Genomic DNA, 19,618 nt, shown 5'->3' on the forward strand with positions numbered 1-19,618 from the left:
ACATTATAAAAACCATAAGGGTCCCAGTAGTACAGTCGGGTTCATTCTCGACTCTATCGAGAATTCCGTGCTTGTTGGCTACCAGTTCCCCCCGACATATTGAATGATTATTATTATCAAAGTTATCCTTATAAAGATGGTGTGGGCATACATACAAAACAGAATGTATTAGTATATGGGGTACTCAAATATTTCTGCCTTTCTATATTTAGTCAAAGGAAAAAGACATTCAACTGAAAATAGCTACCATAACTTTGGTGTGTGTATTAGTCCCCTTCCCTCCTTATCAGTTGGATGTTGCTTTCCTGTGTAATTACACTGAGCTTTAATGAATGAGTCTTTTATTCAATGAGTCCTAAAGTCAATGAGCTTTACTCCGTTATTCTATTTCGAATTAAAGTGCATTTGCAGGTTGGAAACTAAGGTACAGTGTTGCCTTAATGGTCTTAACAGATAGTAGGTATGCAAGCCAAGCTATTATTGGCATGAAAGTAAATACGGATCTGTGTAGTAAGCAGTGTGGGATTTTCAAAGCTTGGAAAATTCAAGACAAGTAGAGCTAGATGATTTAAGATTAATGTTGATTAATATCAAGAGTTTTAGGTAATTTACCTGAATTTACCCATGAAGAATTCCCTTTCAAAGCTCTTTATTATAAACGTTATTTTGCAAATTAATTTAACATTCACCCCAGATGAATGATTTAATTCTTTACTTAATGAAATGTTACTGGAGAGAATGAGTTTTTGCAATCTTGCAATGTGTATGTATTGGTATTTTATATTGTCAAATCTGATATAGAATCACAATATTTACTATTAATTTGTATATATTTCAGTTATTTATTTTTTTACCTTCTCAGCACCCTTTGATTAAATGATTTAAGTGATGGATGTGCCTTTGTAACCCTTTCCACTACCACCCACAAGATGGGTATGAGGTGCATAATAAATGAACTAAACTAACCGAGTGATGGAATCTTGACCAAGAGTTTCACTGGTTTCAGAGTGTGGACGTGGTGAAGGGGGTGGAGAGGAAGCTGGAGGGGAGTCAGGTGCAGCTGGCCAGTGGTGTTAGTGAACTCAAGCAGCAGTTACAAAAGGTCAGTAGTAGTACTTTTTGTTGCATTCAAAAAGGAAATTCTATGCACATTTTCAGCCTTCTTGTAATAATAAATATTGGAGTGATTGGGTAAAATATTTATTTGTTTTAAAATGTTGTGATTCGACCAAAATATATATATATATATATATATATATATATGTCGTACCTAGTAGCCAGAACGCACTTTTTGGCCTACTATTCAAGGCCCGATTTGCCTAATAAGCCAAGTTTTCCTGAATTAATATATTTTCTCTAATTTTTTTCTTATGAAATGATAAAGCTACCCATTTCATTATGTATGAGGTCAATTTTTTTTATTGGAGTTAAAATTAACGTAGATATATGACCGAACCTAACCAACCCTACCTAACCTAACCTAACCTATCTTTATAGGTTAGGTTTGGTTAGGTAGCCGAAAAAGTTAGGTTAGGGTAGGTTAGGTAGGTTAGGTAGTCGAAAAAACATTATTTCATGAAAACTTGCCTTATTAGGCAAATTGGGCCTTGCATAGTAGGCTGAGAAGTGCATTCTGGCTACTAGGTACGACATATATATATATATATATATATATATATATATATATATATATATATATATATATATATATATATATACTGTAATCAATCATACACTGTATGATTGATTACAGTATCAATCATATGTATTAGGATTAAGGACTTGCCCGAAATGCTATGCATGCTAATGGCTGTACAAGAGTGTAAAAACTCTTGTATGTAAAAATAAAAAAGTAAAAGGAAATGCCTATTTCATCACTTCATACGGCATTATGAAATGGTTGCAGTAAACAGGGACTTGTAAGTAAAGAGGGAAACAAAAATGATCTGAGCTCTCTATACCTAGTCATACGACACAATGGTGTTCTGTGGATAATTTGCTGGTCTCTCCATGACACTATATTGTATAGTGTTATATTTGTAAGTATACATCAATTTGCCTTTAATGGATGGATGTCACAGTGTATGGCATGGTGAATGGACAAGTGCCTTTTTTTCTGGAATGATGCCTTAACACACTATGATTGTGAAAATTGGAGTCATGATAATGATAAATAATTTATTGGACTATTAATTTAACATTGGAGGTGTGCTTATGATCTAGAATGCATGGATGATTGGTATCATGGTATCAAAATGGTATTTGGGTGTATTTGAAGGAGTGTTAAATTTATAGGCAGTTTTAGTAGGTTTCTGAACTAAACACTGGTCTAGTTATCACATCTCAGATACATGACTATCATTATTGCATTGTAATTCACTTGATAACTGCAATTACTACTTCAGGTGGAGCAGCGAGTGACGACAATGGTAGCTGCTGTCAACACTCCTGCACCCCCTGCAAACAACGAAACACATACTCGAAAGCAGAGATTAGTACAGTCCAGTGAGTACTAACATCCCTCAATACTACATTTTCATTGTGTTCTCTTTAGCATTTCTGAAATCTTGAGCAAACCTTTACTTCAAACTATTTCATTCTAGTTATCACGGCCTTTTTACTCTTTCCTGTATGCATTGTTTAAAATATTTACTTGTAACTCTTTGGCCAAGTTGTTACTGTTTATTTCTCTAAATAAGTTTGACTTTGACAAGCACAAACTAAATAAATTACAGAGTTCAGTACATCAATACAATCAGATCTTGACTTATGTGAGGGGAGAAAATATAAAAAATTTAAGATCGTCAGAAGGAACTGATAGATTCAGGAATTGTAATGGACAGTTAATAATGTACTGTACTTGGGGACATATAAGTAGCACCAAATGATGAGAAACCTAAAGATAATTTAACAAACAGGGTAGAAAAAGATATGACAAGTTGTGTTGTAACTTTTTTCTTCTCAGCTCTGCCATGTACAGTATGAAATTGCAGAAACAAATATTTTTCTTTCAAGTAAACTTGAAAATCTATGAAAGAAAGAATCCAGATAATGGGCATCCCATTGTATGTAGCTTTATCTGATAGGAAAGAGGACACCTGGTAAATATCCCATGGTAACTCTACTGTCCTTAAAGCCTGGTTTCTCTGAGTTACAATGTGTGAGAGTAAATATTAATACAAATATTACCTGATTGATATTTATTCCAGATTCAGGAGCAGCAAGAGATGCCAGAGGGCCATGATAATAAAGTTTTCATACTGCTGCCACAGAACGAACTTCATGTGCCAATAATGCTCTGCTTTCATCCAAAGATGTTTGAATGATTTTGACCTCTCAAGAAGGAGGATAATGATGCTTTGCCTTCCTTCCTGACGTAGTGAAACAAATGAAAAACTGGTATGGACTTCTTCAATGCCTTCTCTTGGCGCTACATTCCAAATTCCATCGATACTTCCAAACTAAATGCACTGATAAAATGTAATTGTTTGCATATCGCCAACATTTTCACAAAAGAGTGATACTCATTACCAAGAATGGAAGCTTGTAATGATCCTGACTTGTACTGAACTGTCTTCATCTTGAACAAACATTTGTATCACTTAAAGATTAGCCATGAATGTATCAGTAATAAATGAAATAAATATCAAACTAAATAATGGCAAACGCAGTGGTTAGTATTATTGCACTGTAGGTAGACTAGATTTGTATATATGTATCTATTGGATATTGCTAGTAATCTATTTGGAGATCAGATATATAATATTGTACCCAGAATGCACTATTTGGCCTACTATGCAAGGCTCAATTTGCCTAATAAGCCAAGTTTTCATGAATTTATATATTTTTTCCTTATTTTCTCTTATACATAATGAAATAGATAGATTTACCATTTCATGAGTTCATTTTTTTAATTTGAGTTTAAACTAACAGATATATGACTGAGCCTAACCAACCCTACCTAACCTAAACTAACATAACTAAGTCAACAATTTATGTTCTTGATATAATATAATAATAAGAATTCAAAAAAGCAATTGGATACAATTTATTGAAAATAAAGAAAATCACTCGGCCTATTAGACAAATCGGGCCTTGCATAGTAGGCCAAGAACTGCATTCTGGCTACTAGGTACGACATACATATATATATATATATATATACATATATATATGTGTGTTAAATAAAATATTATTTTTATTTACCAGATGCAATATATATAGTTTACTATGGATTCATAATAATGGTGATACCAGACAGAATTTTTGTCTTTTAAAACTATTTATATTAAATTGGATTCATCCTGTGCAGGTTTTTCCTAGGCAGCCATGTCCGTGCAAACGGTCATACTTGGACTCACCTCTCTGTCAGATTTACCCCCATCATCTTCCTTTAATAGATGTTCCTGTTCTTTAGCATTTACTTAAATTTTTAGGTCTTGCTTTCTTTTCTGATCCTCAGTCTTTTTCATTTCTCTTTCATATTTCTTATCTTTACACTACATCTTTACATATGGTAGAGTCGTCTTCAGAGTTGTTATACATTTAATAGGAATTAGATTTTATTGTCTGTACTTCAGGGTAGTTCACTATATTTATGCACCTGTTTCACTTTTTTTTCTCTTGTTTTTTTGTGTGTGATAAAGTGGATAGTTCAGGTCTTTTCCGCTGGTCACTTACAAACATCTCTACATCCAGCTGTACTATTTTTAACACAGCATTTTAAATTGGTTTGATGATTTAAACATAACCAGAGGACAAATGCAACATTGATCTGTATAACAAGTGCAGTATAGTAAGGTGTTATAATTGTTAATATATTCTAACTGCACTTTCAAATAAACAGTACAAAATCAGTCAATCTCAATCTCTCTTTCTCTATACAGTATGGATATAATAATATTATACAGGTATGTCGTACCTAGTAGCCAGAATGCACTTTTTGGCCTACTATGCAAGGCCCAATTTGCCTAATAAGCCAAGTTTTCCTGAATTTATATATTTTTTCTAATTTTTTTCTTATGATAAAGCTATCCATTTCATTATGTATGAGTTAATTTTTTTATATTTGATTTAAAACTAATGTAGATATATGACCGAACCTAACCAACCCTTACCTAACCTAACCTAAACTAACACAAGTCAATAATTTATGTTTTTAATATAATAATAATAATTGAAATAAACAAATTGGAAACAATTTATTGAAAAAAGAAAATCACTTGGCCTATTAGGCAAATCGGGCCTTGCATAGTAGGCCGAGAAGTGCATTCTGGCTACTAGGTACGACATATATATTTATAATATATATATACACAGAACACACATACAGATCACATACATACTGGGCAGCAGGTATTCCTTATTACTTTAGGCATACTTAAGTTAAATCCGACCACATTGCTGGCATTGTTAATCTTATAGTACATTATAAGGTTTTAATGCTTCTAATTATTTTTTTTACTCTTGTGATTAAGAAGAGCAATCAAGTTACTAAAATTCATGATAAAGAAACTCTAGTAATTACTGAAGGGTTTATGTTCTACAATGTTTCATTCCACTCTGGAATATCTTCAGATAAGGAATGAATATACAAGGTGCAAATTTATCTTAAATACACATATGGAATGTTTGAGTGGCATTCATCCCCATTACTTCCCTATTTGTTCCCGTAGGTTTGATTACTTCACCTTACCCCACACAACTTCACCTCTTCCATATGTGTATTTAAGATAAATTTGCACCTTGTATATTCATTCTTTACCTGAAGACGTTCTAGAGTGGAATGAAGTGTAGTAGTAAATAAACCCTTCAATAATCACTAGTTTCTTTACCATGAATTTTGATACAGTAACTTGATTGCTCTTCCTAATCCCAAGGGCAAGAAAATAGAAACATAAGTTTATACTATAAGAACAACAATGCCAGCAATGCAGTCATATATAACCACATATATACAGTATAAGGTAAATATATTATTATATATATATAATACATATAAACATTTTAATTGTTCAAAATACAGTATAACAGGAAATAGTGTATTCTTTGTTTCATGTGATTGATTTATTAGTTTATTTTCTCAAGCCAGTTTAATGCTTGTGCATCTTGTCCTCTCTCAACAGTGTTCATGCATGTTGATTGAATGAACTATTTTTCTGTGTAGTCTTTCAAAACATACATTTTGGTTTATGTAGATCTTCAATAAATAAAACTGCATGGTCAATTTTCTTCCAAAGGTATTGTTGAGTTTATTGTGTATATAGTATAAAAAAAATTACATTCCAAAAAGATTTTAGCTTGTTACCTGTCCTGAGCCAATATAATTAACTTAGAATATCATTTCTGCTAGACATTGACACGAATTCTCCTTGGGGGTTCAAAATTTATTTTTGATCTACATTCAACCTCAGAGTTTTCACATTTTTCTGCTTCCACCAGAAAATATCCATCACTTTTATAAGGTTTTTCTGCCTTAATATTTGATGTCATGATAATTAATTATAACATTTTGCACAGTAACTCCTCCTGCTAGAACACAAGCACCATAAACTCTTCCTGCTAGAACACAAGCACCATAAACTCCTCCTGCTAGAACACAAGCACCATAAACTCCTCCTGCTAGAACACAAGCACCATAAACTCTTCCTGCTAGAACACAAGCACCATAAACTCTTCCTGCTAGAACACAAGCACCATAAACTCTTCCTGCTAGAACACAAGCACCATAAACTCTTCCTGCTAGAACACAAGCACCATAAACTCTTCCTGCTAGAACACAAGCACCATAAACTCCTCCTGCTAGAACACAAGCACCATAAACTCCTCCTGCTAGAACACAAGCACCATAAACTCTTCCTGCTAGAACACAAGCACCATAAACTCCTCCTCATAGAACATGAGCACTATAAACAATTTCTGCAAGAACACAAGAATTATAAGCTACTCCTGCTAGAACACAAACACCATAAAATCATTTGAAACAGACACCATTAGCTAGAATGCAGGCACTGTTAAGTCTTCCAGCTATAACTCAGAATTTTTAATACCTACCATACCACAAAATACTGTAATTAACTTTTGATATTAGAACTTTCAAACCCTCCTTTAAGCTGAACTTGTTAGAATAATACATTTTCTTGCTGCAACACAACCACTGTGAACTTCCTGCAAACACAAATGCAGAACACTTCTCGGTGGTTTCACCAAGAAACATGATTTTTTCTCCCCTCATAATTACTTTCAAAATTTCCGAGTTTAATTTTCAGCCATAATGTAGCATTCCATTTTTAATCCTTTTTTTTCATCATCCTGCACATTCTCATTTTAGCTTTGGAAAACATCATCCTTTGGTGGATGCTGACATTGAACAAACATAATAATGCTGCATAGCACTTCCCTCGATGCAGGTGATGAGTCACAATAACATGGCTAAAGTATGTTGACCAGACCGCACACTAGAAGGTGAAGGGATGACAACGTTTCAGTCCGTCCTGGACCATTCTCAAGTTGATTGTCGGACTCAAGTTCGGACCATTCTCAATCGACTTGAGAATGGTCCAGGACGAACCGAAACGTCGTCGTCCCTTCACCTTCTATTATGTGGTCTGGTCAACACTTCCCTCGATATTCTCATTTCTTTGTTTTCTCTTACTCAAACCAATTGCTTATGACATTTTTTTCTCATATCAGCAGTGTATTTTATATTTCTGTACTTCAGCAATAATATATAAATTTTTGTGGAGATAAAGAATTATTCAACATATTTTTCATTACAATTTCACTTAATTAGATAATAAGGTACTACTACTCTTGTCCATGTGATGAATGTTTTCCTGCACTCGAATGAAGGTAGGAAGGCTCGTTGCCCTTCACTGATTTATTGCAATAAGGAAGATATAATCAGCTATTAGCAAAAAAACTGCTGCTAACAAAGTTTGCTGTTGTATTTTGCTGTATTTAATCTATAGTTGAGCAGTAACTTTCAAGTACTGTAAGTGTTGAATAATAATACAGTATCTGGAGATTAGTGTTAGAAATAGGTGTGATAAATATTAAATTCTGCTGCGATTGAAACTAAGATATTTGTCAATTATATTAAAAAGAACTGTGTTTAAGACACACAAGTTAACATTGTGTTGTGACATTTTTTTCTCTTTATAATATTATGTAATCTTTTCATCATTGATAAGCACCAAAACTTAACAAGGAACTAGTATGCAGGAGCTTGAAAAATTACAAGCAGCACTCCATTAATGGCTGTTTATTGAATAATAAATTGTTTAATAGTTATTCATAATATGCCTTGCATTTTAAAGGAAAAATTTATGTTGGATCTATTTGATGACATCACAGTTTCTATAAACAAATTGAGTTCTAAGTACTTTAGTATCAGTGGAAGTATCCCTAATGGAAAGCATTGGATTTAGATTTTGTAAATACATCTTCCTTACCTGGTGTGGTGGTCATTCCTGCCCCAGAGCTGCTCTTGCATGTGTACCAGTATTGCTCACCACTGCATAAGGACTTAAAGCAAAGTCAACTAGTGTTACTTTAGTATAAGGTTGTAAAATATGTACATTTTAAGTTTGAAAAACTTTATGCAATTCATTTTTTGACAAGTGAATGATTCTAATACAAATGTTGCCAACAGAGATCAGAAGAGTGTGACTGTTGCCCAGTTAGTTGTTTTTGTTTGAGAGTATTGTAGGTGTTTTGTAGCAGTGTAGCCAGCACCAAAATGCACCATAGGGTCAGTTGAATTATTTCAAAGTGCTGGGTTGATAGAATTACAGTACAGTACAGTGCTTCAAATATGACTTATCATTTGAATTAATGGCAGTATATTAAATCCATTAACGCTGATAGAATACACGGTTAGTATTTGCAGATCTCCTGCATCGGATAATAGAACTCTGTGTTTAGTTGCTTTTAGATTCTACTTAATCCATTACTAGTTCAACAAGGTTTGCACATTTTAATTTGAAAATCAAAACTTTTCAACTCAATCTTAGATAATCAAGCATTCAAAACAATTAATAAGAATGTGATTAATAAGATTCTTGGTGGTGCACATAGAAAGTTTTTTTAGCTGAAATATATGTGTTGCTCAGTCTCTTGTTTGTAAGAAGAGTGTCAGTTTATCAGAGAAGACAGTTACCAATTTTTTTTGTGTGTGTGTATGTGTATACACTTGGAAGTTGGGGCCTCCAAGTTGGCTGTAGATACTGGGTATTTATATCTGTCAGAGCCTTAATCTACTTCAGAATATTTTAGCAAATCTGTCAATGAATCTACAGTACTTTCAGTAGCCTCTTTACTCTAGTTGATCCCACATCTCATCCAGAAAAGCCATCCAACTTGTGCTTAACAGGTACTGTCATATTGAATGTTATATTCTTTAGTGTTGTAGCTGTAAGTGTTCCAAAAAAATATTAAGCTAAATATTTTACCGTTGTCTTTATATAGATTATAGAAATGATATTTAGGTATGCTCTTTGAATGTTTTTGGTGTTTGAGATTTCCTAGACAGAAGCAGGTTCATCCATGAAGTATTATTTAATTACGTTAAAACAAACAAGCTTCTGGTGTTTGGATATAGGTATTCCCAATACTGTAACTGAGAAATGTTGTAAGCTGATCATTAATCATTTTCATATGTATCCACGAGTGATATTCTTGTCATGTAAAATACTACTTTTCCATTTTATTTTCTTAACTTATTAAAAGTTTTCTTTTTTGAGTATTTGTCTCACATCAAATTTGATTTGCTCTCTCTCTAACTCTGATTATATGTATCTATATATTTGTCAAACATTTATATAAAATTTAAAGATAAATCCACTGATGTTATGTACAGATTGAGACATTAATTGTGCAAAGGGTATGATAGCCCCTTTATATATATATATATATATGACAGATCTAGGTCTGTGTTAAATATGTGATCTTTTTTAATACATGGATATATTATCCATAAAGGTATGAGGAGTGCTGATGAAATATTTGAAAATTAGCAAAACACATTGGAATACCTTCATAGTTTCTTCATTTTATTACTCTGAAAATACCTGGTAGTGCGTAGATAGTGACAGATACCACAAAAACACCTAGTTGTGCCAAACTAATGACAGGTACCACACATTACATCACCTGAGATTGGTATTATGCAGTGACACAGGTACCACATATTTTCAACAAAGAAATCGTCTTTGAAAACTGTCATATAATTATGTTTCAGTGTCAAGTAATTATGATGCTGCATCTTTTATCAGAAGAATACCATACAAGTGTGTTTCATTAATGAAACATTTTTTTTTAATGAATAACCTAATTACTCTGTTTTTACCTATGATGAAATCTTGAGAGGAATGACAGGATCTTTTCACTAATAATTGTAAATATTCTTGTTTGTGATTTGAAATGAAAGTTTGCATTTAACCCCTGTACTGCACAGCTGTTTAAAAGTACCACATTGCGGTGTGTCTGACTTAAAATAGTTTACACTTCAAATAGAAAAAAATCACACGTGGCAACTGGAACAGGTGAAAATTGCAGTACAGTATATATATATATATACAGATATACGTGTGTAAATCATGTGATATAAATAAAAAATAAACACGTGATTAAAAATGTGACAGTGTCAGACCACAGAGGAAAATTGAAACAGGAATTTCCTTAAGTACTTTCGTATATTAATACATCTACAGAAGGAGTCAACAGGTATATATTTTTTTTATAATTTTTTTTGTATTAAATATGATCAGTAACATAAAAATTAAGTTCAATTTTATATTTGTTATACCTATACCCGAAACTATACCTATAGTTTCCATAATACCTATGCTCGAAACGCTATGTGTACTAGTGGCTTTAGGTATTTGTGTACTAGCTCTAGCTATAAATCCAACATTATGTTTCTAACTAATCCTCTATGTATGTACTTTTACCTGAATAAACATTTGATTTGATTTGATATACTTCATTGTAAATTTATAATTTGCTGTTGCACGTCACGTGTATTATTGAGTACTTCTTGCATGTACTCAATAATAACATCTTAACATTTGAAGATGGGCAATGCAATAGAAGTACGAATTAAGACTTGGGAAGCTATTGATTGTACAATAGTTAAAAAAAGAAATGTATGGTATATAAATACAGCATTTAATATTTTATGCATTTTAATTTCTTGGTACTGATGACTTGCATTTATTGACTACTTTAAATCGTGTTAAAACCAACCACGTAGAACTGGAAGCAAACTGCGTTTAGAGTGTGTTGAGGCAAATGATGCCGTCAGTTTTGTGCAAAAAGAAATTCAATATCAACTGTATTTGTTGAAGAGAGGCATAATTTTAAACTAGGAATATATCAGATATTCACAATGACATCCCAGGTATTGGCCCAAGGCCAGACTAACTGCCTCTGAGCAAAAATAAAATAAGGGAAAATAAAATAAAGGATTAGCTCGAGCTGTAAAAGGAGGCACAGATTCAGCAGAGCATTCGTAAACATACAGTAGGCATATTTATATTATTATTTTGTAGTTACAGAGTTGCATTGAATTTTGTAACAGACTGCCGCCTACATACACTACATTTTGTAAGGAGGCATTCTTACAGTCACTTATTTACTTTAAAGTTAGGATCACTAAAAAGTAAAATGGCTATTATTAAAATACAAACAACCATTTTGATTTGAGGGATTTAAACAAGCCATTTAGATGCATGCATCTAAATGACTTCCTCTCATGTATTTAAAACACACGAGAGGAAGCCATGCAACAGAGATACCTTTATCATTTACCTAAAATAGGAAGTTCTCAGTGGTCCATCTAATTACCCAATGTTTCATAGCATTATGTAAGCAATGATGATATATGATATATTTACTCACTATGATGTTGGTGCTTAATGTAGAACATGAAAAAGCATATTTTTACTCGGAAATAATATCATTTTATAACGAAAGTGGATCCGTCGAATTACCCAAGGCCACAACATTGTCACTTTCTATGGCATAACCTGCTACTTAGTTTCATCTAATTTCATTACAGTACTACTTTCATTTTCATTTCTAAGAGTAAAAATAAGTTTGTTCCATGTTCTATATTCAGCACCATCATTATTGTGAATAAATATGTCTTTATTTCTTCATTACTTATGTAATGCTAGGAGGCTTTGGGTAGCTTTGAGTAGTTTTGGGTAGCTTTTGGTAGCTTTGAGTAACTTTGGGTAGCTTTGGGTAATTAGACGGACCTATTCTCAGTGACAATGAAAGAAAAACAAACACCTCACAGTGCAGCCCAAACACAAACCTCCAAGATACCAGTTTTCTTTGCCTGGTGGTGAGGTGCATTGTTGAAGTATGGCTAGACTACCCGGCAGTGCGGGAAAGTTCTTACATTACACTAACATAAACATTCACTCCCAAACACATCTTGACATCCATACTTACAAACTGTGCTAAATTAATAAAATGAAAATAACATTGAAATTAATAAAAATAACACAATGACAATAAAATGAAAATAACATTGAAATTAATAGCAAATATAGTGCCAGTCATTACAATTTGTATTAGTACAGTGGATTGCTACAATTTAATGAAGTAGCAGGTTAGAAATACTGTATTACTGCAAAGCTACTACTGTAATTCTTATAGCATTTCAGACAAAATACAACATTGTATTATACAGTACAGTGCTCTTAAAAGTTGTATACTATATAAATTATTATAAATATTCTAATGATATACAGTAAGAAATTGACAGGAATAGAAAATTTTGAATAAATAATATAACTACAGTATACAGTATTTACCCGAGGGCCAACATGTCTAGCCAGGTAGAAATTTAATGTAATTGTTTTGATTAATTATGTAAATATTTTAGTTAGAAAATTATATCCGAGGTAAGTGCCTTGTGGCTACCTGAAGCTATATGCTGATATGGTTACCATCTACTGGCTCATATCAGCCAAAGACTTACAGAGGCCTATCGGCAACCATCTGCCCCCCCCCCCCCTCTGAGAGGCACAGGAAGGTTACATCTTGAGGTTATCTTGAGATGATTTCGGGGCTTTAGTGTCCCCGCGGCCCGGTCCTCGACCAGGCCTCCACCCCCCAGGAAGGAAGCAGCCCATGACAGCTGACTAACACCCAGGTACCTATTTTACTGCTAGGTAACAGGGGCATAGGGTGAAAGAAACTCTACCCATTGTTTCTTGCCGGCGCCTGGGCTCGAACCCGGGACCACAGGATCACAAGTCCAGTGTGCTGTCCACTCGGCCAACCGGGAGCGTGATATTTATTTTCCACCACCACCACCACTTGAGAAAATGCAACCAGAAAGTCAGCTAGTAAAAACACACTACAGTACTACTTGATTCAAAAGAGACAGAAGCTTCAAAACTAGCTGGAAAATCTCCTTCCAACTATGTAAACAAACAGTCGAAATGTCTGACTTAGTGCGAGCTAATTTTCCCCACCTCCCTAACTTGTTTGGGTGGAGGGAAGAGGTAATCCACTGCCAACTTGCATACCCAAGCTCAGTTCTAGTGCTCTGGGCAAGGTGTGGCTTCAGCGGATGTCCTAGTACCTTCAGGCCAGCCGCTTTTGCCGCCGCCACAATCATTGGGTGAAGACCCCATTGATCCCTTTAATAGCTGCTGCTTTACCAGCTTTCTCTTCTGGCTTTTTAGGGTTTGGTTTCCTAGCATCTTCCTTTGCCCACACTTGATGTCTTCATGGACACCTCAACTTCGGGTTGAGGCTTTGTGACCAGCACTTACCAAGCCGGCCAGGGTCAGCTGGTCTCCTATCCCTTCATTTGGCGCACAGTACAGTTTGGGAGTTTTTGTTAATGAAACCTTGTTTCACTTCTGGCCTGCTCATACACTGCCTGAACCAGCCTGATCTTTGGACCATGTTTTGGGTTTTCTTTCCCCTCTCTATTTTAAGGTGTCACCTTCGTTCAGGGATTCCTTTTTTAGGGCTTTGTTTTGATTTCTCATGCCTCCAGTTGTTGGGTTTGGTATATGCTCTCCTCCGGAAGCAGGGTTTTTATAATACACAATAATAATAATTTGTTCCTTTGGCCCTGTTGGGTGTTGTGTTTGCACTCGGCTCCTCCTTTTCTGGTGATGAACGAGTCATTTGGCTTCCAGAGGGATCCTTTGGTCATTGATGCTTGGTTGTTTTGACTGGGTGTGCAATGTGTGTTGTGTCCGATGGCGGCACTCCGCCGCTACCTTCTGGCCACCGATTCTGCATCGGTGGATCCTCTTTCCTTGATACCCTGTTCCAAGGCTCTTATTTCCCAGGTCATCTGCTGTCTAATCGAGTCCAGCCAGCCTGCTGTCCACCCCCATGCCTATGACAATTGGAAGTATGTTGCTCTTTCAGCCGAGTTTGTGACCATGTCCTGGATAGATATTTGGATATGGGAGGTTTTGAAGGTCGTGTTGTCCTGCTTGATACCGGCTTAATGGTTCTGGGAGTTCTACTCCCCAAGCTTGACTTGTGAGAGTCAAGGACCGCTCCAAGCAACAGCCAATAGAAGCGGTCTGCAGGCCCACATATTCACCACAGCCCGGTTGGTCTGGCACTTCTTGAAGAAAACTATCTAGTTTTATCTTGAAGATGTCCACGGTTATTCCGCCAATATTTCTTATATTCGCTGGGAGGATGTTGAACAACTGTGGCCCTCTGATGTTTATACAGTGTTCTCTGTTTTCTTCCTTATCATTCACTCCAGTAAGTTTTTTTTTTTTGTCTCGTCCTTGTCTTGATGCCTGCGGTGCTCCCTCCTCTCTGGTAAGTTCCCATGTTTTCTTCCTTCTCTGTGGGTAAGCTTTAAATATGTCTGGACGATATACAGTACTGGATTACAAGCACGGATTCATCAAATACAGACTGTCAAATTCTTTGACTTTGTTCAGCATCTGTATTCATTTTTTGCTGGTTCCACTCATTGCTAGAATGTATTGACATTATCTTTAGGAAAAGATTTTGTGGTCAAGCATCTGAAACACACACGATGATCAGCCCATTTTGGTGCTGTGAATGCACTGTATGGGGGTTTCAAGAAAATAAAACATGCACTGGATTTTCTTATCAGCTGACAATGAACAGCAAGTGAATGCAAAGTGAGAGGCAGAAGGACTGAGCAAAAAAAATGGAAAACCTGGTAACAATCCTTCTCACAATTCTTTGGAATGACATGCTAGAAAGAATGAATAAAACAAACAAAGTCCTGCAATCAATGGATGTGAAAATCCTTGTTGCCACGAATCTTCTTGAGTCTATGAAAACCTATCTTCAGGAAACTAGAGACAAATCTAGTGAATATGAATTCAAAGCCAGGAGTGCATGTCCAGATACAGATTATAGTGATGGGAAAAAAACAGGAATGAAAAAGAAGTGTGCATCTTAGTAGATATGACGGATCAGCAGAAGTGGTATTTCAAAAATTCCCAGGTGAAAACTTTCCTCCCTATTCTGGACACACTAATCTTTGAACTAATAAAACGTGCAGAGACTTATTCACAGATTGGAAATCTGTTTTCTTTCTTCAGTGAATTTAAAACCCTTGCCTCTGATGCACTAAAAAAAAGTGTGAACATCTGGCTAATATGTATCACAAAGACCTGAATTATGATGATCTTTGAAATGAATGTGAGCATCTCAAGCACCACATGGCTCTTGATAAAAATTGTGAGACTCTCCCCGCACTGTACAGTAAAATAATTTCGGACAATTTGAAATCTGTATTCCCGAATGTTGAAATTGTACTCAAGAGTGTTCATGTGCATGATGGAAACCAACAGTGCAGGAGAATATTCTTTTTCAAGACTGAAACTTATAAAAAAAATCTGCTTCATAGCACAATGGGGCAGCATTGTTTGAACTGGCTTTCACTCATGTGCATGGAAAATTACATCCTGAAGATCATTGACTTCAAGCCAATAATAAAGCAATTCTTTGAAAAGAAATGCAGCAAATGCATGTTATAATATGAAGTTAGTTGTAATTTCATACTATGCCATTTAATCTGTGTAGCTTACTGAGTATTATTGTGTTTTTCAAGCCTTGTGTATTGTTCAAATGTTGATCATATTGATTAGTTGCTGCTCTGCAGCATGTTTTTAATGTTTTAACACCAGTTTTGTTGAAGTGCCAATAAAATAAATATATGTTTAATATTATCGACTATTTACTTTTTATTCCTGCTAGTGGTTATCGTAGGGGCCCCAGCACACTGGTTCGCCAAGGGGTGCCCATAATGCTGTTAAGACAGCCCTGCTTTCTGGTCGTCAGGTGGATGCCTACATCAGCCTTAAAACTGAGATTGGAGAACCTGGCTGGCATTGCTCTAAATTTTCCCTCTCCAAACGAATGGGGGAGGTGGAGTGAACAAGCTCACACTAGTTCCAATAGAATTCAATCGTCTGTTTACATAGTTGAGGGAGTTCTTTCGACAGGTGTTGCTGGTTTGGTCTCTTTTTTTTTTTTTAATCCAGCTGTAGTTTGTTTTGACTCACTGACTTCCTGGTTGCCTTCCCTAGTGAGGTGGCAAAAATAAATGTCACCACTTTCTATGCCTCTGTGTGGGGAGGGGGGGGGGGGATGGGAGCCAGGTGCTGGCTCCGGTCCCTGGTAGGCCTCTAGAACTCTATGGCTGATGTGACCCAGAAGATGGTAAGCATCTCTTCATATAGCTGAGGGGAGCCATTGGGGCTCACCCAGAAATTGGCATTTCATTATCTTTAACACTGGTTTTTGTTGTTTATGACTTCTTGAAATTAACAATAGCAGATTTATGCAGTAATAACAACATCCAACATAAGCACATTTAAAGACACTAATTTATTTGATTAGTTAAAAGTGAAATTAAATATAGCAATCCAAGAATTAATAGTAAAGTGCATTGTTTACTCTGACATAATTATTTATGTCACTTATACTGTCACTTAATTATTTTGGGCACTTATAGCTGTTTATTTCAGTGTCAATGAAATAAGCTTGAACTGTACAATATTTTATTATAAATATATATAATATATATATAATATATATATAATATATATATATATAATATATATATAATATATATATGATGTGGCAAACAACATGAATATCCTCACCAGATTACTGAGCACTTTGTTGAGTTGGACTTGAGCAGCTGTAAGCATAGCGCCTGACGGCCAATTGAGAGTTATCTTGTAACGTGTAATTTAGGAGTTTATTATATTGTAAATATCGTCAAAATTGTTGTCTTTTCACAATGTTGCACATTTCTTATCTTTTGTATGTAAAAATATTCTTCGCTATTTTCAGTCGCAAGTTCTAGTTTGCAGTTGGTATTGAGCCTTATTGCACCCTTTTGATTTTCAGTGTGATATAGGTACACTGAAGATCTGTATGTTTATTATTATGAAAGGAATATCTGCACCAAGACATGTTTAATAGCTTCTTTCAGATTTATGTTACAGGAAAAGCAATCAATGTGTATTCATGGCAGACATGTCAGTCTCATCACATATACTAATGTCATCTTAAGATTAATTTGTTAAATTTGAAGAAGATGAAAGACTTTCTTTGGTTGTTTCCTTAACCTTCATATTCAAATAGCATGTTTTATTGAATCTTTACATGGGAAATTCTAACAATACTACTGCTACTGATATCTCCAGAGAAGTTTCAAGGAGATACCCATCAATGCAGTTCAAAATAATTAAGAGAGCCTAAATAAAATACTATGAAAACAAATTTGAGCAAATTAAGGGTAACAATAAGAAAACATGGAGCACTATCTCCCAAATATTAGGATCAAAATAGATCTTGAAGAAGCCAATTCTCCTATCCAATGGTGATGGTGTGCTTTCTGCCTCTGACACTGCCATTAAATTCAACAGTTTCTTTTCATCCACTGGCACATCTATTGCAAATGATATCCCATCTTCCCTAACTAATATTAAGGACTACCTTACAGGAAACTATCCAGTCTCTGTACCTAACTCCCACTAATACGTCTGATGTTAATGAGATACAGTATTCCTTTCTCTTAAAGTCAAGTGCCCTTGCTGAGATACTAACTCTAATTTACTAAAAAGCCTCTAGATTTCTAGCTCCGGCCATTGCATTGCTCTATAACAAATCACTTTAATTAACTCCAAACCATTCTTGATATTCTAAAAAAAGCGAGAGTAACCCCATTCAACAAATGTGGTGATCTCAAATTCAAATTTTTATTTAGGTAAAATTACATACATAGAAGACGAGTTACAAACATAATGTTGGATTTATAGATAGAGCTGGTACATACAATACCTAAACATCTCACAAGACCTTGACATCTCACTGATGTCAACAATTTCAGACCTACTGTATATTTATTATTTATTTATTTATATATATACAAGAAGGTACATTGGGATTGTGAGGATACATAGGATAGTAATTACATTCTTGTAAAGCCACTAGTACGCGCAGCGTTTCGGGCAGATCAAATATCAATTCTGCCGTCTAAAATATTTGAAAAACTAATCTATAACCAGTTATACTCTTATCTAGCTAAACACAATATACTTAACTCTTGCCAAATATGGCTTTAGACCTGCAAAAAAAGCACTAACCATGCACTGATTAGTATGATTAATTAACATGATGCTCTTGATTAAAATGAGTTCCCTATTGGGGGTTATTTGTTGACCTACGTAAGGCTTTTGTACATATCTTGATGTGATGATGTGCAGTGAATTATGTAACTAGCTCATCAAGACTGCCTGTAACTTTAGCTAAAATGAATTTTGAGGTGCAGTCCCTGAGCTCATTATAACCTCTATATAATCCTTTCCACTACTGCCCCACAGGATGGATATAGGTAAGAGTGCATAATCAATGAACTTTTAACACTGTTAACCACCACATACCTTCTTAAATTACATCATTATGGAGTTAAGAGGTCACTACCATCCAATATCTTCAGTTTTATCTTAGTGCCGGGCTCCTCCAGTATGTTTATAATGATTCTAATTCTCCCAGCCGGCCCGGGGAAGGAAGGGGCTGCGGGCGTACTTCCTCTATACAGAAATTTTTATCCCCTTCGGGTTCATTTTCTACTCTTAAAGGAAACACGCCATGTATGGGGGACTTTTTAATAATAAAATTCATAATAAAAAATACACATACAAATATGGTAATATTATATAGACAAAGTAACGTGAGAAAACTTACTAAGTCAAGTGACATTAGGACAATATCCAACTCTGGCCCCAGACATCACTCGGTACCCCTGCTCAAATCTCTGAATATGTTAGACATTAAGTCACTGCACATTCTCTCATGTGTATTATACATATATAAAACGCTAAACTATAATGCCAATCCTGATCTCAAAAGCTTCATAGAAGGTTGTAACAGAACCCATGAGCACCACACCAGAAATAAATAGTTTTGATATTCCTAGAGTACGACTTAATCAAACTAGAAATTCACTACAAATCAAGGGGCCCAGAATGTGGAATGACCTTCCCAACCATGTTAAAGACTGTACCTCTCTCAACCAGTTTAAGTTAAAAACGAAGCTATACCTAATAAATTCCCTGTAACC

General features: G+C 35.0%; 1 protein-coding gene across 3 annotated transcripts in view; it reads left to right on the forward strand.

The window, feature by feature from the left end:
* LOC123760312 (EF-hand calcium-binding domain-containing protein 14) overlaps positions 1-17,603 on the forward strand; it is a 166,768-nt gene extending 149,165 nt beyond the window's left edge. For all 3 annotated transcript variants that reach the window (XM_069338347.1, XM_069338346.1, XM_045745887.2), the window contains 3 exons: positions 1,007-1,102; positions 2,406-2,505; positions 3,210-17,603. In XM_069338347.1, the coding sequence (XP_069194448.1) occupies positions 1,007-1,102; positions 2,406-2,505; positions 3,210-3,244 (231 nt within the window). In that variant the 3' untranslated portion in view covers positions 3,245-17,603. The remainder of the gene's footprint in view (positions 1-1,006; positions 1,103-2,405; positions 2,506-3,209) is intronic.
* The last annotated feature ends 2,015 nt before the right edge of the window (positions 17,604-19,618 follow it).

This window comes from Procambarus clarkii, chromosome 39 (assembly GCF_040958095.1).
Source record: "Procambarus clarkii isolate CNS0578487 chromosome 39, FALCON_Pclarkii_2.0, whole genome shotgun sequence".
Taxonomy (NCBI): domain Eukaryota; kingdom Metazoa; phylum Arthropoda; class Malacostraca; order Decapoda; family Cambaridae; genus Procambarus; species Procambarus clarkii.